The sequence below is a fragment of the Poecilia latipinna genome, unplaced genomic scaffold, assembly GCF_001443285.1.
Source record: "Poecilia latipinna isolate Pla-1442-1.1 unplaced genomic scaffold, P_latipinna-1.0 Scaffold450, whole genome shotgun sequence".
Classification (NCBI taxonomy): Eukaryota; Metazoa; Chordata; class Actinopteri; order Cyprinodontiformes; family Poeciliidae; genus Poecilia; species Poecilia latipinna.
Genome location: NW_015113066.1, coordinates 133,011 through 157,896, shown reverse-complemented (window position 1 = coordinate 157,896; position 24,886 = coordinate 133,011). Strand labels below are relative to the sequence as shown.

Genomic DNA, 24,886 nt, shown 5'->3' with positions numbered 1-24,886 from the left:
GCTTCAAAACTTTTTTCAGTTTACATTTTTTTATTCCAATTTGTTTTTGAGTTTCAAAGTAACTTTTCAGTTTCAAATCCTTTTTATTTTCTGTTTTTTTCTTCTTTAGATCAAACTTCTTGGCCCTTCTGTAGCTCCATAGCAGAGTGTTTGCTGGTCAGGTGTGCTCACCTTTGCCCTGGCAGAAGTCCAGCTGCAGGATGGTCTGCATCAGCGAGTCGGTGTTCAGGCTGAGGTCAAAGTCGGGGCCGACCTTTGGCTCCAGGGCCCCTTTCACCCACTGGTCCTGGGACGACGTCACCCGCTTGATCAGGGCGTCCGAGATCTGAGCAGCCAAATCAAAACGCAGCCCGACGTTTGAAAAACAGACGCTGAATAATTTGTAACAAACACTCTGCTGCCTTCAAAACGACAGAAACTGGAGCAAAATGTTTGATCATTTACTGCTGCAGGAGATGAAAAATAGACGAATGCATCACATTAGAACGTGGGTTTAAAACATTTACCCTGCAGCTGTTTTTGTTTTGCTACATTTTCTGTGAGCTTGGTCCAAACTGCAGAGCGGTTTATTCCTCACAGCCTCAGTGAAGACTTTAGACATCACTATTGATACCAAGAACCTGATCAATATGTTATAAAATATCCAGGATAAACGGAGAGGATGGGATGCTTGTGTGGCCGTTTTTAAGTCATTTAAACTCAAAAGCAGATCATGTTTTGTATCCATTTCATATTTAACTGCAGTAGATTTAAAACTAGACACAATTAAACACTAATCAGTGTAATTTCATTGTTTTATTTTGGGTATTTGTCCTTCCCTACCTGCAGGAAGCCACTGGGGTCGTTCTCCTTCAGGACCTCCAGGCAGTACTCCATCATGCCGGTGGTCTGCCTCAGCTTCATGGTGCAGTGGGTGATCTGGTCTCGCACCACCTGCCAAACATCAAACTCATCAGGATTCAACTCCGTTTGCTTTCAAAGGCAACGTTTATATTGCCAGTCAAAAGTTTCAAGATGGAGGCGTGACCTTTAATGCTACACTGGAGGTCAAATCTCCAGGTCACTTTCCATCCGGGTAGGGAGAGAAATACCTCTGCGTCTCAGGTGTTTGAGTTTTTAGAGGTCACTAGTTCTGTTTGTGCTTTTTCACCTCAATTCTTCTGTTTTCAAATCACAAATTAGTTACGGCTGCATCTGCAGAGAACCGTTAAGCTACAGCTGACTGAACCTGTTCTCAGGCGTCGTGTTGGTAAACAAAAGCCTGGGATGAAGAAAGGAACCTGGCATGAAGTGGGCGTCATATCGAAGAGATAAATCTGACTTTAATCACAGAATTATGATTTTTTTTCCCCCCTCAAAATTAAAATATCAATCTTCTAAGTTTAAAGTCAAATTTTGAGAAAAAAAAATTAGAATTCAGTCAAAGATTTCAGAAAAAAAGTCAAAATTTTGAGACAAAATCTGAATTCTGAGAAAAAAAATCCAAAATTTTGAGATTAAATTCTAATTCTGAGAAAAGTCAGAATGTTCAGACTGAAGTACTAATGAGGGGGAAAAGTTCAAATTCTGGAGGGGAAAAAAGAAAAGAAAAAAAAATTGAGAATAAATCCGAATTCCACAGAAAAGGTCAGAATTGTTACTTTAAAGTACAAATACTGAGGAAAAAGTCTGCATTCTGAGAAAAAAAAATACAAATTTTGAGATTAAACTCAGAATTCTATGAAAACAAGTCAGAATATTTTGGTTCAAGTCAGAATTTATTTTTTTAGTGGTCCTAATCAGCCAGTTAGAAGCATGAGAGCAAAAAGAGCAAATCGCCACCAGCAGGTCTTTAACTAAACACAGCAGAACAGCAGAAGAGACGCCTCTGTGCTCTGGGTTGAGCTGAAGATCAGACAGAAAACATCTTGTGACTCTCAGATAATTAAACCAGCGAGCGCCTGGACGAGTCTGAGTTAATTAGACGGAGTCTTTGTGATTAGTCGCCTCGTTTGTTTGAGGATTAACGATATCCAAGTTAATTATTCACCTGTCAACAACTGTCTAGCCTGAAATATGAAGAGCATAAAGAGTTACACTAAACACCTGATACTCTGAGCATCTGGCTTTTTAAAACGTGAATGGCTTGATAGTTTTCTTGTTGCTCTTTGGTCTTGCCATATTATTTCAGTTTTCTCTGTCCATTGTTGTAGCAAAGGCATTGCCATATTAGTTTATTCCTGTCTTTTATTTGTGTACTTTTGAGTGGATAGATTAGATTATTTCCACAGTTTTTTCAATTATTCCTAAAATTCCTACAAGTCATTTAAAAATGACCTGTTTTAATTTTCTGCTATAACAAATTTTATAAAAACCAGAGTCTGATTGTCTTTAATCATCCTCAAAATCACATGTAAGTAAACTTTTGAAGGATTACAACTCAAACTGAACAGTCTGTGTAAATATTAAGTTAAACCAATCAAAGGACATTTTGAACCATATTGTACGGCATTTTAAGCCAAAGACCTTTCATTATTTCATTCACCATCTAGATAATTGCAGCAATATCCTTCTGCTTCATCTCACCTGATTTTGATGAATGGGTCATTATGAGGTTCCTGCAGAATTAATTAAACTGACTGCATGAAGAGCGCCGGAGCAGCTAAAGGCACCGAGGCGGAAAAACTCTGCTCTAAATACAGAAGCAAACATTATTTTACTATTAAAAGCAGATGTAATCAATCTTTATCAAACAACATTATGTTCAATTTTATAGAAACTTTTCTAAACTTTTATAGTCTGGCTTTAAAAATCTGTGCTTTTTAATTGATTAGGCAGATTTTGCTAAAAGACTTGTGTTCACAATCTGACATTTTAAATAAATGAAATGTGGAGCATTTCATATAAATAAATGAATAAACTGATGGAGATATTTACATGGAGGAACATGGGAAACATGGAAATGGTTTTCTATGAAGACAAAACAAAAATAAGCTGCTTTTATGGAATACATAAATCACAAAAAGAGTTTACAAAAACATGAAAACCAATGAAAGCACATTAGGACGTATTGGGGCCAAATTAGACAAAAAACAAAAAAAGTGCATTTTCGCAAAAAAAAAATCTCGTAGATGTTCTAGAAAAATAACATTCTGAGCTTGAAAAGTTGAAAATTTGAATTTTTTTTGGGGGGGGGGGGGGAACTTGGAAATTTCTCAGAAAAAAAATTGAATTCAGTCAAAAATGTCAGAATTCTGAGAAAAAAACTGAATTCTACAAAAAAACAAATTTCTGAGAAAAAAAATTCTAAGCAAATAAATTGTATTCTGAGGGAAAAAAAAATCTAAAATCTGCAAAAAAATCTGAATTTTGAGAAAAATGTCAGAATTCTGAGGAAAATGTCTGAATTCTGAATAAAAAAAAATCTAAATTCTGGTAAAAAGAAAATCTGAATTCTCATTTTAAAGTCAGAATTATGAGATGAAATTCAGAATTTGGAGAAAAAAAGCCACAAATTTTCTAATGAAAAAGGAAACATCTTCAAATATGCCAAAGATGTTACTAGGAGATGGAACCCTGCTAGTGAGCGTTAGCTTGAAACCATTTTTTTGAATAATTAAATGCAATTTAAATTCATAGTTTTTAAATCTTCTGGGCTTTCGTGAAGTTCTTTATTATAAACTCTTGTAGATCAGAATAAAGTCCATAAATCACGTTGTGTAATGCAACATCTTGAAACATTTTGAAACATATACCTCTACAGATCCCTCACATTCTTTCACTGTCGCACACTGAGAGTCTGCGTGGGTCGGTGGGTCTCACCTTCAGCTTGTACTCCTTCTCCTTGGTGACTTTGGTGAGCAGCTTGGCTTTCTGTCTCGTCAGCGCCTCGATCAGAGAGTCACACTGAGCCACAAGGCAGGCTTCAAACTCCACTCCGTTCTCCTGGAGCAAACAAACATCATGCTAGTAGCGCTTAGCTCAGTGCGATTTATTTTCCTTTGAGACGTTTCTCAGTGATCGGATGTGAAAATAGGATCTGTTGGTGTAAATGTGTTTACCCACCAGCTCAGAGATGCTTTTTGTTTGTCATTAAAATGTAAATTTATCGTCTCGGCTGCACAAACATGAACACAGGGCGGTGATTATTCTAGCGTTGATACAAATATAATTACTTCTTCTAGTTTGGAGGCTGCACTCTGGTCTGAACCATCCCCCACTTCTCAATATGCAGCACAGGAAGAAAGGATATCTTCTGTCGGCTGCAGTTCTGAGTTTGAGCTGCAACAGTAAAACATTTCCTGACAGCCAGAAGCTTTTTCTCCGGGTCGGAGCAGCAAGCAGCTGGATTACAGGGACATGTGACCACAGAGATCGATTTATTTTGTTGGATTCTTATGTGGAACCCCAAAACAAAACAGCATGGACTTACGACAGAGTATTAGCCAGCAAAAAACTAAAAAAAGATGAAATTACAAAACTTATGCTATAAAATTATGAGAATAAAGTCGTATTATTATGAGAAAAAGCAGCTGCATGCTTTGTCCTGCTACTGAAAATGATCTGATGCTGTGTTTATGTCGACTTTATTCTGGATTTTATTCTGGTAATATTACAACTTTATTCTGGTAATATTACAAGAATTTTCTTCAGAATAAACCCAATTAATCCACTTTTGGGTCCTTTCTTTAGCGCATAAATACATAATTTTATTTAAAAAAAACAAACTGAACATCAGAATCCATTCGATTACGAGACGACGTCTGAAACCGTATATTTTTTTTCCCGTTTGGAGCGGCTCCCTCGGCACTGAGCTCAGATCTTTAAGAGGATCGTCTCTTTATTTCACCCTCTTTCAGGCCATGCAAACAAAACTTTTATTTTTTAATTTAAATTCAATCCTCCCTGTTTTATTTTAAGACTCTTAATTCCTGCACATGCTGTTGGAGGAAATGTGTGTGCGTGAGCGGCAGATGCTGCGAGTGGAGATCAGCTGCAGAGTAAAACAGTCTGCAGGGAAACACACACACTCTGCATGTATCGTTTGTTGTCTGGTTCGTTGATCTACTGGATTTATTTCCCTTCTACTGATCTAAAAAAGACCAAATGTTACTTTACGGCTGATTTATTTCGGCCTTATGCTTCATTACAAGCAGGTGTTTCAGAGAAAATATACTTAAATGAATATGTAAAAAGTGATGATTTTGGATTTTGTTGCAGGAAAAATGCAAAGAAAAGAAACACAATCTGCTATTTAGGAAAAAAGTTAACAAAAAGGAGTATTTTCTTTCGGGTTCAAAACGAAAATCTGAATTTTATCTTTTCTGCTTCTGTGTTTCCTTGTGAGAGTTTGACAAAAAAGTTTTTTTTTTAAAGTCGCCTGCTGGGAGTTCAGTCAGCAGAAATTTCCTTCATGGTTTTGTTCTGAAGATGGCGTCGACTCACCTCCAAAGCTAACATTTATCACCTTTATGCTTCATCGTTTGATGGAATAAATGCAAAACTATCAGACAGAAATCTAATTTATAGAAGTTAACTGACGTCGATCATTCTGAAGAGGACAAGGGCCACTGAAAAAAGACCTTTAATTCCAGAGTTCTGACTTTTTTCACAAATTTCTAGAAAGAAAATCAGAATTTCAACTTTAATCTCAGAACTTAAAGTGATTTAATATATAAAAGATTTTACTGAGAGAAAAAAGTGAAACCTCTGAGATTAAATCTAAAATTCTGAGACTAAAGTAAATTTGTAATTCTCAGGAAAAGCACATCATTCTAAACTCAGAAATTTGTGACAAAAAACATGGATATTTCTGAGTCTGAAAAGTTGAAAATGATCGACTTTTTAAACACGACTAACACGATTTTTTATTTTAAAAAAAGAGTTTATTAGAAATAGCCTAACTTATTTTTAAAATGTCGAATTGCAGTTTTATTGTTAGTGGAAACACAGCTACTGACAGGTTTACCTCCCTGCAGATTGTATGTTCAGGTGACGTTTGTGGGCGTCCTTCAGCTCACCTGTATCTGCTGCAGCATGTTCTTGAGCTGAACCAGGAACTCTTTGGCCTCTTTTGCTTTGTCAGAGACGCCGTTCAGAGCCTGGGAGAGCTGGCACTGCACACAAACACCGAGGGTTTCACATCAGGCCACACGTCTCCAAACGTCCAAAAAAGACATTTTGCTTTTCATTAAAACTGAAAAAAAATTCTTATAGACAATATTTCAATATAGTATTTGAATACATAAAAAAAACACACAGGCTCTTACACTGTTGCTGTATGAAATAAGTATATATTTTCGAAAACTGCTTGGCGCTTGCTGTTTTCAGTAAAGCCGTTAAAAGAAAAATTATTTAATACCAAAAAAAGAGAACCTTTTAGTTGTTTCTAAAAATCCCTCCCTATGCTTATAGGGCCAAACAAAATCCTCCAGAGGGCCACAAATGGCCCCCAGGCCACACTTTGGACATCCCTCCATTAGGCTGCAGTTCATATCTCTGTTTTCGTTTTGAAGCAATTTGCCTTACTTTACATGACAGAGTATTAGGACCACGTTAAGCACATAAAAAACAAAATTACGAAATAAAGTCATAATATTAGGAGAATAAAATTGCAAGAATAAAGTTGCAGTATTACAGGTAATATTACAATTTTATTCTCGTATTATTTCGTCTTTATTCTTGTAATTTTATATTGTTATTTTTTTTGCTCGTAGTAGGGCCCTAATACGCAGTCGCAGCTGTATATGTATAAAATCTATAAATTTAAAATTAAATATGCATTAAAACACACTTTTATTAAAGAAATTAACTATTTCCAAACAAGCCTGCTATGAACATTGAGAATGAAAAAAGTAAAATAAATAAATCAGTTATATTATCTTAGTGTGTGTGTGGATTTAAGGTTTCCATCCCTCTGAGTAAAACTGTGCAACCAGTTCAACCAGTGATGCTTCTGTGCTGGTTATGTAACCAGACCCAGTACTCCTGATCCTAACCCTAACCCTGAAACAAAGTCCCTGGGAATTTCTTCCACATGCCAAAAGAATAATAATAAAAGACTCTTCATTGTCGCTATAATATGGATTAAATTTAAAATCTCCATCAGATCATCTGCAGAGATTAGAGGCTGGAAAATCCATGAAAACACAATTTGTCATGTTTGCAAATTCACATTTAATGCAAATAATACTCTTCTGTAGTAATCAATAGAAAGATACCAAACCTCACCCATATGCTACATTTAGGATTATTAATTTCAAATACTCTTAATGGGATTTAGAGAAGAAAAATACGCTAATCCTCAATAAACTGGCTTTAAATAAACAAATCCTTATATGTTCTTAAATAACACGCAAACCAAATACATCCTGATTCTAAAATGCTGTTGTGAAATCAAACAAATTACAGATCTGTGATGTAAATAAAGGTTAAGCTAATATTGGAATCTGAGCAGAAGCACTGAAGCTGTCAATGAACAAACAGCTAATGCAGTTCAGCATATCTGGGTCCTGCAGCAGCTGGATGAAATATTGATGCTCTGCTGCAGAAATACAGGTTAACGAACGCAGCTCAACCTACAGCTTCCATGCCTCAAACAAAATTTAATTAAGTTTAATAAACATGCATATCAAACAAAACTTGATGTATTTTGCAAGGATTTCATAAGATAAATCAACACAAAGTGACCCGTCACAGTGACTGTATTACTGTTACAAATATGCAAAAACATGTTGATATTCTGCAAATGTAAAACGAAAAACATAATTTCATAATTACTGTTTCCGTTAAATAAGAAACACAATTAAAATCACATGTGAACAAGTATGTTCATGTCTTAAATCATTAAAAAACATGCAACGCCATCATCATCAAACTACTTCCTGTCGTCTTCATCATTTCTGCCAGTAGTAACATCCTGCTGTCCATCACGTGACTCGTGAGATGCGATAAAAGTTTCGTTGTTGTGGTTTTGTGAAATACACTAATATTGATAGAGACAAAAACCACGTCATTCTACCACAAAAACTTTTAATCGGAAAAAATGAGGTTTTTTTGGAATTGGCGTGATTCCATTAAGCAAATTTATTTTTGTAATTCCAATTTGGATAATTTTATGGTCAATGGAAACGCAGCTTGGGTTTGGATCAATATCTGCATAAGAACTCTACAATAAAAAAAAAACATGGAAATCTGTGAGTTTGAGAAATCAAAAATTTGCTAGAAAAACTGAAATTTTTAGATTAATCTCAGAAATGTTCTGCAAAAAATTGGAAATTGAACGTTTTCCACTTTTAGAAGTTTTTCCAGAAAATTTCTGAGATACATTTATTTTAAATCTACAATTATAGAAAAATCTGCACATAAAAATCATAGCTATTTTTAGGCTAGATAAGGTAAACTTAAGTGTAAGTCAGAAATCCTACAGCACCTGAACGCCACATCCAAAGCTGCTGACGAAACACACGCTCTATGAATGGATTGATTTTACTGGAAGGGCAAACTGATTGCCATTTGTCACTGTGACACTTCAAAAATCTATATTAATACAAGTGAAATTACATTTTATGAGCGTCAGATAAAATATTTATTGCTGAGCTGACTTTTTGTTAGAAGATATAAAAAATCTGATTAAACTAAATGTTTTCTGGTTGATTCTTGGAAACACACAACTGTATGCCTAAATCTGGCGCATCTAAAAATACTCCACCCTTACTGTAAACTTGTAGATTATTGGAATAATCAATTAACTGATGGATATTTTCTGTCCTTTGCTTTCCACATTTTTTGCTTGGAGCACAACAGGAGTGTCTGGAAACTGTAAAACCAGATCAAATTGTCTAAATATAACAAATGGAATTTATTATTAGGTTTTTTTAAAGTGTCTTTCGTTGTGCACATATTCATCCATCACTGGTAAATAGGAGGAGACAGGACAAAGAAGACTCACACTGTTACACACATGATGAATTTGCTGCTCTGAGGACACTCCCACCTGTTTCCCTTTTTCTGGATGCTGTTCTCATGAATGAGCTCAGACACAAAGACCCAGAAGGAAACAGAAACAGGGAAGACCCATTTCATCACGTTAAGTCGTAAATACGGTAACAATTTAATGGAGCAATGTGCAAATGATGTGAATTAATCACTCTTTCCTTCTCTATTTGTATTAAACTCATCCAAACTGATTTTTTGTAACAACTACTGACCCTGAATCATATAACTAATTATTTGTTAATAAATAGCTGGTTTTTGTACATTTATTTTTATTTTATATATATTTTTTGTTTTCATATGCATACTTTAAAGGCTGTGTAGTTTCATAAATTTAAATGCTGTTATAAGGTCTAAGTTGCCATTTTGTTTACATTCTCCTAGCTAGATATTGTATGCTAGCTCGGTCCAGCTAGAACAGTATAAGTAAAGTTCAGTCGTTTTAATTTGAACCAGAGAACGCTGAAATAGAAAGCAATGAATAAATAAATAACAAAGGAAAAATGATAGTCGGGAGAACCAAACAATGGAAGAGGAGAGATTTGGCCAAAATAAGGTGATATTTGTGCGGATGCTAACTGGAAATGCTAACTGGAAAGGAGAGAATATAGAGCTCTAAATTTTAACTCAAACTGTTATTAGGATTAAAACATTTTCTCATATGTATCAGAATGCAGCTATAAAGCATTAAAAATGCTTCATTGTCACTTTTTATCTTTCAGTTTGCTGTGATTTCACGTTAGCTCCTGCTAACAGTGTTAGCTGCTGCTATGAGTTATAACATTTAATTTCTCACTAGGATCAATAAGGTATTTTTGAATTTGAATTATGCAGTTTTACCTGAGTAATGATTCTAACTTCGTCATTTCTCAGTTTATGCTATTGATTATTGATTAAACATTCAGCAGCCTTCATTCTGATCTGAGGCAGTGCTGTAAAACTCATTCATTCAGACCTGCGCTTGCTTTCATCTGAAATTAAATCTGCCCCTTCTCCGTAATCCCTGTCCTCATCTGCACAGCATCCGCTCCATCCCGCTCTGACAGCCAGACACTCCCACAGTGAGCTCATCCCGGTCCAGTTTCCTCCGGAGGAGCGACATGTGGACCTGGTGGGACTCCTCACCCAGAGGCCATCTGGACTGCCGAGTTGCTAACAAGCAGATGATGGATGTACCATCGTCTCCTCCTTCCCTATTTGTTCTCTGTTTCTGTATTTATTTAACTGAAGCTTTTCTCGTCAGGTCAAAGTTCTGTGTCAGCTCCCTCGTTCATTCACTGCTCTGCCATGTTTTATTCATTCATTGATTTTCTTCACCCGCCACGTCTTTGGCAGGGGGATGTGGAGCTGGAAACTGTCCCAGCATGCATTGAGAAAAGACAGAAACAGCAGCAGATTTACTCAGATCTTTGTTTGTTTCCACCATAAAGCTAGCTACAGAAAGGATAAGAATAAAAACAATAGAGCTGAGGAAGAATGCATGATGGTGCATGAAGGCCATTATAGACAGAAAAAAATGAGTACGAATGTGCAAAACACTCAGAAAGTTTGAGAAATTTTCTATAAAAAAAAGGACATTTCTGAGTTTGAAAAGTCAAAAATTTGCTTGAAAAAAAACAACTAGCGAAACATGAGAAATCACAAAAAGATATTTTGTATTTCTGATTTTCAGAAATTTTTGAGAAAAAAAATTTCTGGGTCAAAAGTCAAAAATTGTCTAGAAAAAAAACTTATAAATCTCTAAATTCTTTTCTAGAAAATTTCAGAGATTAAGCTTAAAATTTCTAAGTTTAAAAAAGCGAAAATTTGCTAAAACAAAAACATACATTTTTTGATTAATCTCTGAAAAAGCATAGACAGAACAGGAAAAAAGTTGCTAGAAAACACTCAGAAATTTTTAGATTAACCTCAGAAATCTAAAAAAAAAAGAAGAAACTTGTAGAATTCTGAGTTTGAAAAGTAGAAAATGTTAAACTTTTGAAACTCAGAAATTTCCTTGTGTTAAAAGAATCTTATGATCCGGGATATAGACGTTTGATAATATGTAATGCTTTAATTTTGTTTCTCTACCAAAAGCTCTTGGAACCTTGTTAGAGTGAATCACGAAATCTTTGAATTATCAGAAGATTTTAAATTAAAACCAGTTGGGCTATGTAAGAAAATGAAAACAATTGAAAAAATTGTAACCAATTGGTCTTTCTAAAGGATAAAAATAGTAAAATAATAGCCAACCAGACTCTAAATCACTACTAAATCATTGAGAAACCTGTGATGTGCGCAGAAAGGACCAGGACTCAATGAAATGGAGAAATTGGTCAGAGATCCGCCTCACTGCATGCTGCAGCCTTGTGCGATGTCTTCCTGTCCAAAACATCAACAGCAGGAGTAACAAGCGCTGTGAACTCCTCTAAAAGACAATATTTGTGCAATCAATAAAACAAAAAAGCTCCAGCAAAACGTTCCACTTGTTCTGAACCCGGGAAGCTCACTGGATTATTGATTTCAGAAACTCATTCTGGAGTGTCGAGGCGAGAGATGAGTGCAGCAGGGATTTTACACAGTTTGGTTTTAAACCCGGTGAACTGACCCATTTCATAACACTAAATACAGCCGCCATGTAACCTATGAACACAACAATGCAACAATCAATCCTCCATATATTACATTTCTATGTCTTCTGGTATCCTGGGAATATCCAGCTATCCACAATATTTACACTCTTTTCAGAATCTGCTGTTGCCTTACTCATTTCTTCATTCATTTTTCTCCTGGATGTCAGAAAAACGTTACATTTCCGGTCTAAAATTCCACTTTGGTTGCTAGGTAACGGGCTGGGCACTGCTTTGGTTGCTAGGTAACGGTGCATTACTGGTTGATTTTCACCTGGTAGCAATTTGGAGATTTTTAAAATGGCTCATTTTCCAGACACCAAAAAACATTAACTTATTGACAAAAAACAACTGAGTGGGTATTTTTAAGTGCTTGGGTTTTTGTTTATTTGTTTATTTATTATAATACCAATTAGTTTTCACCGAAGTGGTTAATAATCTTCCCAGAGTCCAACTGATAAAACACAAAGATATTCATACAACACATAAGAGCATTTCCACATAAACATAAAATAATTGTTTACATTTTACAAATTACACACACAAACCTAAATTTAAAAATTATGACTAAAAAAAAGTTGCTCTTTTAAAAGCAAATGTGCTTTTTTAGAATCTCATATTTTAAGGTGATTTATTCCATTCCTGAATTGTAGAAACAAGTTTGACTTAGCACAGTCCAATAACAGTAACGAGTTTAAAATAACGCTGAACTACGCTCTCTCTCAGTGAGAAAAGTCCCTGAACACCAGATGAAGGCAGAAGCTGGCCTTGGTCCCAATGTGTCAGCCTTGAGCAGACTCTGGTAAAACTGTGCAGCCATGTTCAAATGCGACACACTTCCCCCTCCAGATAAAAGGCTGTGACCCAGAGAACAGATATGGAACAAAAAGGAAACAAAAGATGGAAATATAATCAAAATCAAACATCTAGAATACCAGGAAAACATAAGAAATTGATTTTATCTCTGCAGAGAAAAATAACACTTTCAGAAATCCAATTTATTCCAGGCTTTGTTTCTTTTGTCTTCCTCCCCTTGACCTTTTTTCATCCTCTGACAGTATAATGTCATTTTTCTTTTTCACTGCTGTCAGCAGCCTTCAGCCCCGCTCTCAAAGACAAGTGCTATTATCTTATTATGCTGTTATGTGAATAATGCACAGCCATTTGTTCAGGCCGTGACATTCAGAGAGGCCAGAAGGAAACATGGCTGTGCTGGTTCTGCAGCTCCCCCTGTTTAAAACTGAAACATTTCCAACCAGGTCCAGAACCTCAGTCTGTTTCATTGTAACAGAATCACAGTTTAGAGCCGTTGTAGAGGAAAAAAGGAGTAAATTTCACCAAAAAATATCTGAAACTTCACTTATTAAAACACAGAAATTTCCATGTTTTTCCATATAATTTCTGAGCTTTTTTATAGCAAATTTTCAACTTTTTAAACTCTGAATTTTCCTTGTTTGTTCTACAAAATTGCTGAGATTAAGTGAAAGATTTTAGGGTTTGTTTTTATTTTTTATCAAATTTTTAAATTATTAAACTCTGAAACATCCTTTCTGAGTTTTCTTTTCTCTAGAATATTTTTTAGATTAATCTCAAATTTTCCGAATTTTTTTTTGTTGCTAATTTTTTACTTTTTAACTCAGAAATTTCCTTGTTTTTCTACAGATTTTTTTTTTAGATTAATCTAAAAATTTCAGACTTTTTTGTAGCAAATTTGTGATTTTTTTAAACTCAGAAAATTTGGAGTTTTTTTGTGGAAATTTACTCCTCTGTTTTTTTCTGTCTCCAATTCCCTAATACGCCATAATAATTACTCAAATCAGGATACCATCTTCAGATATCCTTTTTGTAGAGCAAATCTGCACTTTATATGTCCAAAATAATGTTTAATTAAAAAACATTTAGTTAAATTTTCATGTTAAATTTTCTTTGCTGACAGTTTAATTCTGTATTGCTAATATTTGAGCCACTATTCTTAATAAAATATTCAACCTATTAAATTATTTCCCAGATGTATGCATTTAATGGACAATGTAAAGTCTGGATTTTATTAATGCTAAATAAACAAATAGACATAAATAGTATCAGTTTAAATATCCAGCCCTTTCTGTATCCCCATCTCTGCATTAATGGTTTTTGTTTCTGCAGACTGGAGCAGACAGCTTGCCACTGATCCATCTGCAAAAAGAGTCAGATGGTGCATCATAAAACCGACCCTTTTATGGCAGCGCGAACAAAGCCTGAAGGAGAAAGCCTGAACAAAACCTCTGACTGGGCTGTTCTGTTAAGCCTTCTCCTGCAAAGGAAGTCCAGCTATTTACCCCATATACACACATTATGTCAAAGCTGCAGCCCACTCGCTCTGGTACCAACAAGACTAACACAAAAGAGAACAAAAGGCAGCGGTTACATATCAGATGGGTGATTGTGGCGCTGACCTTGTCAAAAATCACACCCAGGAGACCAGAGGAGGGGCTGAAGTATCACATTTTACCTCTCCACCTCCCTTTTTCACTTGCATTCAGTTTTTTACATCATATTTATCTGTTCTTCTAACATGCACTGTTTTTTATGTTCTTACTCTATGGTAAAAAAATCAGTTTAAAATTTGACCAAATCTTCAAATGTTTAACATTTTGTTCTACCTAAACAGAATGCTTGTGATTTATAATACTTTAAAACTTAAAGACACTGCACAAAATAATATTGGAAATAATATGTAAAGCATTGAACATTGAACAAAAGTCTTACTTTTGGATCTAAGAAATTATTTAAGTTATAGCTGCAGTATGTAACTTTAAAAAAATATTTTTTTTTGCATATTTTTTGGAACAGCCACCATGTTGTGACAGTATGACTGATAATCAAGCTCCTCTGCTTCTTCCAGTACTAAACAGTAACAACCAATCAGAGTCAGGAGGCGGGTCTTAATGCTGTAAATCACAATATATATTTTATTTCCATCCATTTTTAAAGTATCTTCACATTTAACTGCCTATGTCGAGAGAAAAAGTGGAACCGAAGACACATTGCTTGTTTGTGAGCACAAAGTTGATGAATAAATCTGATTAGTATAGTGGAAGATCTTCGATGCTGCGGGCCCAAGGGTATCGAAACATTAAACTCTCCGTAATAATTAGGGCAGTATTTTATAATAAAACCTAAGGGACATGACAAATAAAATACATTTCAGTCCAAAGAGAAATGTTTAAAGAAGAAAGGAGTAAATGAGTGTGGCACCAGTGATTTTTATTTTCATCTAATTTCTTAATGTTTATTTTCCCAGCACTAAAGGAATGGGGTCAAAATAACATCACAGGGGATGTAAGGATGTATGCAGTTATTTTAATACACTGAATAAAAAGACACAAACCAATTTTTACTCACTGTCAGAAATTACATAAGACCAAACATTTCCTGTTATAACTTAGTTAGAATTACCAAAATTATTTCTATTTGCTAAATGCCAGACATTTTTGGGGGGTAATTTTTCTCAAATTCAAACGTTTCAAAAATGTTCTTAAGAAGATTTCAGATATTTAGCCAATAGGAATAATTTGGGTAATTCCAACTGAGCTAAAACAAGAAAAGTTTGGTCTGATTTAACTTTAGACAGCGAGAAAAAAATGTTTCATGTTTGTAAATATCTGGTTTCATGTGAATTTAAACTGTCAGAGTGAGGACTCCTCACCTGGCCAGCAGAGCTGAATGCAGACTGCAGGGCGAGACTCGCTGCAGCCCACACACAGTTCCTGATAGATTTCAGAGGAAGCAGCCGCCTCCACTCTGTGCGTCACAGTTCCCACACACTTTCTCATTCACCAGGAATGAGTAAAAATATCAGTTTCTGCGTGTATATATTTAAAAATGGTCTGTTAAATGCAAGAAATCCAGCATGAATGAATCCAACTGGGAGGAAGCTGATGATTAAAAATTACAAAGAAAGCTTTTATGTCTGTTAATTATGACGATTTTTTGCTTCCAGCCAATTAAAACCAAATGCAAAACAAGCTTCAAAACCCGTGGATATGAATCTGTTTTTTATAAATTATAAAAGAACCAGAAGAATATCACACCAAAACCTGTAGCAACATCTGATTCACTCTTTAATCTGACTTCAATAGCTTTGTTGACAGTGTAAAAATTCCCTTTAATCTTAAAGCTTTTGCTGCAGTAATATATGTGGTGCATATGCAGCTGCAGCAGAGCAGTCCATCCCTCCCCCAGCTTTGTCGTCTTATTAGTTCAGATCTGGTGGAGGTCAAAACCAGTCTCTCTTCTCCTTTCTCCTCTACATCCTTTCATCTACCAATCCTCTGCTGCTCTGCTATATACATTTATAGAAAATCATTTTTAATATACTGCAGCATCAACACCTGAAGCAAGAGGCACAATCTAAATGCCAAGGAGAGAAAACAAGAGAGCAGATTACTTTCCAGATACGGATAACATTAAATGTGACCCATTATGCTTCCTTGAACAGGTTGGGCCATGTTTATGGGCTATACAAAACATGTTCATTGCAGGTTTTGCATAAAATTGAACTTCAGTGTACCTCATAAATCATCTCCAGTCCATAATGAACACCAGATAAATGACTCACAATATAGTGGAATATATTGTAAATGAGTTAGTAACTTAAAAGTCTTTGCATAATTTTTCACACCACAAGAGTAAAGAAGAAACAGAAAAATTAAAAAAATAAATAAAAATACACTGTTGCACATTTTTTGTACTTCCATTTGGGTTTCTAGGGCTTCTAAAAGACGGTGTCTGGAAAATGAGGGCTACATTCCAAAAAAGTTTGGAATGTAGCTCACCTAGCAACACCAACATGTTACTTAGCAAACACAGCCAAGCCCAGCCCGTTGCCTAGCAACACAAGTTGAGTTCTAGCACGTTTGGTCAGCTGGTTTTACCTCTGTATGTGCTGTACAATGGCTGCTGGAAAAGACAAGTGTTTTGTCCTTGACTGTCCACCCAGAAACCACTTGCTACATTCTTCTTGGTTGTGCAGGAGGCTCAACTTCTGCTTTTCAAAGATGTACAGTTGTATAATTGTTCATCTGTTTGCAACCATTTTCACATAGGAAGGTAAACGTTGAGTTGGGGGGTGAGGGAGTGTGGCCAGCAGCAACTTGTTTGGATTTAAAGTGGCAAAATTCCCTAAAACAGCTCAAAATAGGCAGAACTGATCATCTTATTATCTGGGAATTATTTTGTGCAAAAAAAAGTAACAAACATGTTTGTACAGCCCACAAACATACCCTAACCTGTTCAAGGAAGCATAATAAGTCACCTTGAAGTTGTGCGAGTTACAAATAACCCAAAGTTTCAACACCACAACTATACTTTACTACACAAACAGATGAAGTCATGACAAATCCTCTGTCTTTAATCTGCTGTTTCAGTCGAGGTTTGTGATGAATGAGCAGACGTTTGTAGCCATAGCAACAATGCTCACTGTCCACACTTTTCTCGGAAGTCTGGCATCACCACTCGCTGTGTAGCCAAAAATAGATCACAGGGACACAATCTTTTACACACACGTGAACGCTGGGCCTACTACTGCTACACGCGCCGCGCGTCTCCAGAGGATGCTAGGGCCAAAACAGAGGAAGTGCAGAAAAATGGGCATTAACCTACATTCACTGCAGAAGTCCTGCAGCACAGCCTTTAGTCATTGAGTCCCATGTTGCGTGCAAGAGAGAAGAACTGTGTTTGCTTTGCGTTTGTGGCATTATGAGGACAGAAATCTGTTGTTTCTTTGGGACTGGGCCTCCATAAGGGAATAAAAAGAAAGATATGGGGAGTTAAGTCCAGGTGTTTTGACTTAAAAACATCTCTGATTTTGTGTAAATTATTAATTAGGAGTATGTACTGCAACATGTCTGCACTCTTTGAAATGTTCTTTTACATAAATTGGAGCTCTCTCTCAAGACATTTAAAACCCAAAGTACAAATGATGTCCAAAGTCTTCTGTTATGTTCAGGGTGTTTTCACCTGAGCTCTGTCTTTTACTTTTGTCAGTCTTTTATTACTTATTGTTTATTTGTTTTAGTTATGTTTGGATTTTGCCTAGTTTGTTTACTCCTGCTTGCTCTCTCTCCCTCAACCTGCCTTCTGCTCCCTCCTCACAGCTGCTCCCTCTTTCTAATTAGCACCAGTCCATTATCTAGTAATCAGATGATACAACCACCAGTGTTTCCTCACTGGTTTCCTCTGTTTCTCTCATGCTTCATGGGTCCAGTCATTACCATGACAATAATCACACAATTTCATAAAATAAAAATAAAACAGTCACAGTATCTGCTTGGATCCAGTTTTATCCCTTAATTTTGCATTTCTGCTGTTATTTTCATCATTTTATGTTGGAGAAAGAATTTTTAAATCTATATTCTAGTAAATTATCTTTGTTTTGGTTGTTGTTTCTGAACTAATGACCAGCATTTTAACCCATTTATCTGAGATATTATCACAGTATAACTTATAACAATGATTAAATTAGCATTGAAGAAGCTAATTTTTAATATTCTTTTGAGTTAAACATAACATTTAAGGTGTTATTAGTCAGATATGAATCCAAGCCAATACATAGTTGACTGCATCTCTGTGTTGTTGGGCCTGAGGTCAGAGTCAGCTGGCGCGGCGCCATTTGGAACGAGGTTAGTCGGACATGGCTGTTGGCACAAATCAACACCATTCATGTCGTCTAATAAATAACTCTTTTTCTACTCTGATGGACTCGACTACCAGGACTCTGTGATGCATAGAGCTGAGATCTTTGAAGTTGAATGCAGATTCACTGTGAATGTGTGGATTATTAAATGCAGCTTTTAAATAAATAGCTGGCAGCGTAATTCCTGTCAAAATGTTTTGTCAGCATCCAGAGAAACAAGACAAAGCGTGTTAGTGTCAGGATTAAATGATGAAGCTTCAGAGGAGATGACATCTCTGAGAGGAGGAGTGATCTAATAACCGCACAGAGATGCGTTTAATGCTGCGAGCGGACGCAGAAGATTTATGCATGAATAAAACTCAAACACATCACTAATAGATGCGATGAGCTGACTAGGTGTAGATGGCCTGCTTTGAGCGTTTGTATAAATCTTGCGTTGGTGAAAGAGAAGTGAGGCGGTGATTCTACCAGAGAACAGCTTGATTATTAGAAAACATCCGCAGTCACAGATGTGCAGCTGTTGGGGCGGCGCAGACGCCATGTTTCCCCAGTGAAAACAATTCATTGCAATTCTACATGCACTGACTTGTCATGTTCTTATTAAAAATAAACACTTGCATTCAGTATTTTTATTTTTATTTAATCTTTCAAACACAGAAACTTTATGATGCTACAATTTATTCTGATTTAACCACTTTTGATCTTTTGTTTATTGTACTTAAAGAATAAAAACTTATTCTTTGATGATGAGATTTTATTTTGTTTTAGGACCGTTAAATCAGTTTCTAGATGGTAAGTAAACAACAAACCGCTTGTCTTTTCCAGCATCTATTGTACAGTGCATACAGTGATAAAACCAGCTTACCAGTTGTGCTGGAGCTCAGCTTGTGTTGCTAGGTGACGGGCAGAACTCTGCTGGGGTTGCTAGGTAACGTGCTGGGCTCTGCTGGGGTTACTAGGTGAGGGGTTGTGCCGGCTGATTTGTTACGTTTAACATTCCAGACACCAAAAAACATTAACTTACTGCCAAAACAAGTCTGGGTGGATTTTTAAATCGCTTGGACCATTTGTGGAAGCAGTAGAAAACCAAATGGAAGTACAAAACCATGCAAAATGCGAATTTTGTATAATACGTCCCCTTTAACATTTTTTCCTTTTGCCACCTTTTTTTAATGTAAATCAACGGTACTTTTGTTAATGTTCAAGGTTTTTAATTTATTTTTGTCTTAAACAGAGCAGACTGAAAGTGGAAGTAATTCAGTTCTATTTTTCTAATTGTTTTAGCCTGATATTTGAGATACCATTACACAATTACTTTCTGACATCCAGCTAAACTTTGAAGACAGATTATACAACCACCACTGTGCTTTTTGGTAGGTAGCTGTCTTTTTAAGTTTTGTTTTTGTGGGTTTAAATAAGATGCTTTTCCTTTTTTTTTTCCAGGAATTTCAGATAGTATTCTAGGAAGACTAGCTCATAATTTTCTGGGAGATTACTCATCATTTTTGTGTGTTTTCCTCAACTGGGGCGGTTTATTTTTGGTCCAGTGGAGCCTGATAATGCTCTGTCAAGCGTACTGGTACAGGCCGAAGTCACCAATTCAGAAAGCAGAAATATTTGCAACAACAGGCTGATAAAGGGGATTTAAGGGCCTGAATTAACTGTGATGTTTAGGTAGGTTTAGCGTTGTGGAAACTCTGGTAACAATTAATTTGTTTCTTTGCTGTAAAACCTGGATTAATAAGGTCACTTTAAAAAAAGAAATCAATTAGGTATTCTTATCCGTTTTCTTCTTTTGTTTTGAGTACAGCAGTAATTAAATATTTTCAAAGGATGTTAATACTGTACTGATCTCCTTTTTACAACATTTAAAGGGGATTATAAGGATTAATAATGTAGAATGGGAGCACAGCATAAATACATATGGTAGCAATTAAAACAGATTAAAGGGCCCAGTATAGTTGACCTGAAGACGAACAGTCGAAGCGCAGTCACATGGTTGTTTTCACACAAAATTATCAATGTTTACAGTTCATTTTTGATAAGGTCTGCTGGAACAAACATTTCCCTGTAAATAAACATTTTTATTCAACCTGACAACAACAATCTTATTCCTATGTATGGCTTATACCTTAAAGATATTGTAGACAGGAAAACAAGGAGTCAATTTCCACCAAAATTCCAAGATCAATCTCAGAAATGTTTGAGAAAAAAAATATGGAAATTTCTGAGATTGAAAAGTCGAAAGTTTGCAAGAAAAAAATTAACCAAACTTATTAATCTCAGAAATTTTCTAGAAAAAACATTTCCAAAAGTTGAACATTTTCCACCTAAGAAAATGATCTGAGTTTGAAAAATAAGAACTTAGAATTGTCAAAAAATTGTAAGACTAAACTAAAAATTTCTGAGTTTTTCAAGCAAATTTTCTAGAAGTTTTTTGACTTTTCAAACACATTTAAATGTTTTTTTTTGTTTGTTTGTTTATTTTCAGAAAAATTTTTAATTAGTTTTTTGGGAAGAAAATAGTCTATCTACTGCCCAAAACACACAGCGGCACATACCAGATAAAAGATCCGTGCATTTTTCATTATTTAAAAAAAAAAAGCTAACCAGCAGTTATTCATGGAGCCCGTCAGCTCTATTTTCAGTATGTCTTTCCAAACATTTGGGTCGTTTTGGGCAACCTAGCAGGAAATACAGTTTTCCTAAATCAATTAATCTGTCAGTTTTCTTACAAAGATATACGATCTGGTCAGAAATGTTTCAACAAAACACTCATCATCCAGTGATGCCTGAGAAAAAGAAAATCTTTCTGGGTCACAGGCGGAGAACCATGCTGCTTTGGAAGAAAGAAGAGATCAAGAGGAAAATGGGGGAGGAAGCTGGATAAAGCTACACCCACCAAAGCAGATAGGAGAAAACCAGCGCAATCCATCAAAAATAAATAAAATAGACTACATTGGTCTGTGTGAGTGACACTTCAAAAACTGAACAGCCATTCCAGCTTGGCACAAATCGATCTCATTCAGCGAGGAGGACACCAGATTAACTAAGAGGTGCCCATCTCTTGTTCATACGCTGCTGATTACTTATCAACGCCCGCTCACTTCTGCATCCTGATGGGATTTTCACGGCCCATTTATGAGCCTGTGCGATGGGGGATCTGGAAGAAATGCATGGAGGGAGGCAGGGAAGGGTAAATGAAGGGTAGAGAGGATGTAAATAAGAGATGGAGGTGAGACGTGAGCCAATTTATGAGAAAAAGAGGGAAGAAGCTGAGATGTGTTGGGAGTAAATCCACAAAAAATGAGAAAGACACTCAGAGATTAGTCCCAATGACCCACTTAGCACAAAATGCCTTTTAATTTCTGCAAATGATGAATGAAATACTCCATTAGAAAAAGGGAAAGAGCTAAAACAACCTAAACTCAGACACTCTGGTTTGCTCTATAAGCTAAGAGTTTTCCATTTTATTAAAACCATTTTGCTTCCCACTCCTGAGGCATTTTTACATAATTATACCAAATTCCCCAGATTAGCTTGCTAGTCACATAATTAAGTCATCATGTTTAAGGACTGCTGTAATTTCCAGAGACAATACATTTGCAAAACACATTTTTCTTTAGAAGGAACATCAAGACTTTTCAGAGGCGCTGCATAATGAATTTAAATCAACTGTCCCTGTGCATTTGGCAGGGATTCTCATGTTATTCAAACATAAGGAAGAACCGAGATGCAAACTGGAGCTCTGGTGGATTCTGATAATCAATATTTAATAATGAAACTGAAAAAACAACTTACAAAGACATGTGATTAGTGCCACTACAAAAGTAGATTCTCACAATTCTGTCAAAATCCAAACATTCTTACAAATGTGTCAATTGTGCACTTTATCCACAGTGAAAGCCTGTCCCAAATATATGTGGTAGATTTAAGTTTAAAGCCTAGATTTGCCTGATGGTGCATAAACAATTTAAACAATTCTGATTCTGAGAAAAAAAAGTCAGAATAGTGGGGGTAAAAAAGTTACAATTCTGGGAAAAAGATCCAAATTTTGAGAAAAAATTCTGAATCTGTAAATTAAAGTCAGACTTATGAGATTGACATCAAAATTCTGGGTTTCTGGTCAAATTTTTGAGCTTAAGGTCAAAATTCTGAGAAAAACATTAGAGTTTGAATTTTGAGGAAAAAGTCAAAATTGTGAGATTAAACCCTGAATTCCAGGAAACCAGGATCTTATTGAAAGAGAGGAGCTTAAATATTGAGGGAGAGTGGAAACGACAAAAGGGAGCAGCAGAGCTAATTATAGGAGAGTGGACGCAGCTGGGGAAGGGAGCAGGTTGAGGCAAATGAGGAAATATTTTTTTTTTTAAATAAACAACATAAAATGTTTTTTATATGTATAATATGTACATTATCTATATCAGGTATGATGCTGAATCATCATAACTGATACAAAAAATTACTTTTAAAAATCTGGACTATCCTTTTAATCATTTATTTTTAAATACATTTCCTTCAATATGCCAAGTTGAGGCACAAATGCATTCAAACTGAGCTTTTTAATAAAAGTCAGTGAGGTCGCCACTAACCTGGGGGAAATGAACTTAAGTTGACCTCGGCCCAGGAGCAAACTCATCTTTAAAATTAATGAAAGGGCCATTTAAAAAATGGATTAGACCATAAATCACTTTAATCACTCCCTAATGAAACAGACGGGTGATTTATTTATTTTTCTATTTTGGCAGACGGATCGGAGGAGAGCTAGTATCAGCAGGTTTTTGTCCAATCTTTTTGTCCCTGAAGACATTTTAATGCCTGAATGGAAAAATCAATGCGTCATAAAAGCAGCTATTTAACTAAACAAGAGACAGCAGTAAGATTTACTTCACAATTAGTCTAAACAAGGCAAGTTTTCATGTTATTTATTGTTTTGAATACAAATTAAGCTAAATTAAAGCAATCACAGCAAATTATTTGTTTTCATGTCCCAAATTGTGTGTATTTTAAATTATTTACATTAAATCATCCAGTTTTTTACTTTAATTCTAATCGAAACACATATTTTTTTATGTTTATGCAATTATAGTTAGCCTTTCTGAGATATTTTCATATCAAAATGAAATAAAGGGATAAATTATGTGGATATATGTATGCTCCAGAGAAGTGTGCACAAAATTAAAAAATAAAACATTACTGTAATATTGCGAGAAACCATATTTTCCCCCATCATCTAATTCTAAATCTGGTAAATAATAGCAACGGTTTATACACCAGGATAAATATATTGTTATTAGTAGCAGCATCCATGCAGTCCTTTGGGATTGTGATATTGCACACCATATTAAACATAAAGATTTGATTTTTCCAATATACTATAAGCTCAAAACAGGAAATCAGAGGGAAAAAATGACCCCCTCCTTATTCTGAAAACCTTTAAGGCATAAACCAACGCTGACCTCCTCCATTTTCATATGCTCCCACTTACAGTACAGATGTAGGCCAGTGGCTGATGTGACTCATCCCACATTTACAGTTTACATGCCTGCAGTAATCATGTTCTAATGTGTTCATTCACATATAATTTGCCCCAAATACTGCAAATCCAACAGAATGGGGGAGATTAATTAACTGAAAATGGTATAAAAGAGCAGAACTCAACAAAAGGGAGGAAGTATTAAAAGTGAATACAGACTTGTACTTTAAAAAGTACTATGTAAAGTACTATGTAGACATTTATGTTCTTAAAGGTGATCTATTATCCGTTCTTGAACAGATGAGATTAGGTTTATGTGCTATATAAAACATATTCATTACATTTTTCCACAAAATCATTCTTAGTCTGGACATTCCTGCCTGTCTTAACTCCTTTTAGAATTAGCCGTTTTAGGGCCTCTGTCACTTTAATGCAAATAAGCCGCTGCTGGCCACGCCCCCCAAATCAAGGATTACACTCGCACATGAAAATGGCTGCAAGCAGATTCACAATTATACAACCGTACATCTTTGAAAAGTAGAAGTGGAGGGTACTGCACAATCAACAAAAATGCAGCGAGTGGTTTATGGATAGTAACAAAACACTTGTATGTTCCAGCAGCCATTGTACAGTTCTACCATTACTTTATTCTCAAATGTGTTTATTCTGAAATATTATGACTTTGTTCTCGTATTATTTTGACTTTTTCATAATATTGTGACTTTACTGTCATGATATTATGACATTTCTCCTAACACTCTGACTTTATTCTCATATTATTTAGACTTCTTTCTCCTACGACTTTATTCTTGTAATATTCTGACTTTTGTCTTGGAATACTATCACACTGTAGTCATTATTTCAACTTTATTCTTGCACAAGTTTTTTTCTCAAAACACTTTGACTTTATTCTAGTATTATTTCCACTTTTTTCTGATTCAACTTTTTTCTCGTAATGTTATGAATTAATTGTCGTAATAGAATTACTTTTTATAATATTATGTCTTTATTCTCACGCACTTTATTCTTGTAATTTTATTTTTTATTATTCTTAGTTTTATTTCCTATTATTGATGGAGTAATAATAATACTCCATCATACATTCTTGACCTGCAGTTGGGGGCCACAAAAAAAAAAAAAAAAAAAAAAAAA

General features: G+C 35.4%; 1 protein-coding gene across 3 annotated transcripts in view; it reads right to left on the bottom strand.

Moving 5' to 3' along the window:
* trim67 (tripartite motif containing 67) overlaps nucleotides 1-24,886 on the bottom strand; it is a 41,115-nt gene that overhangs the window by 11,869 nt on the left and 4,360 nt on the right. For all 3 annotated transcript variants that reach the window (XR_001425788.1, XM_015038735.1, XM_015038736.1), the window contains exons 2-5: nucleotides 6,000-6,095; nucleotides 3,802-3,924; nucleotides 823-933; nucleotides 172-325 (exon numbers count right to left, since the gene is read on the bottom strand). Coding sequence is in view for 2 of the 3 variants with exons in the window: in XM_015038735.1 (XP_014894221.1) it covers nucleotides 172-325; nucleotides 823-933; nucleotides 3,802-3,924; nucleotides 6,000-6,095 (484 nt within the window). In the remaining variant the exon portion in view is untranslated. The remainder of the gene's footprint in view (nucleotides 1-171; nucleotides 326-822; nucleotides 934-3,801; nucleotides 3,925-5,999; nucleotides 6,096-24,886) is intronic.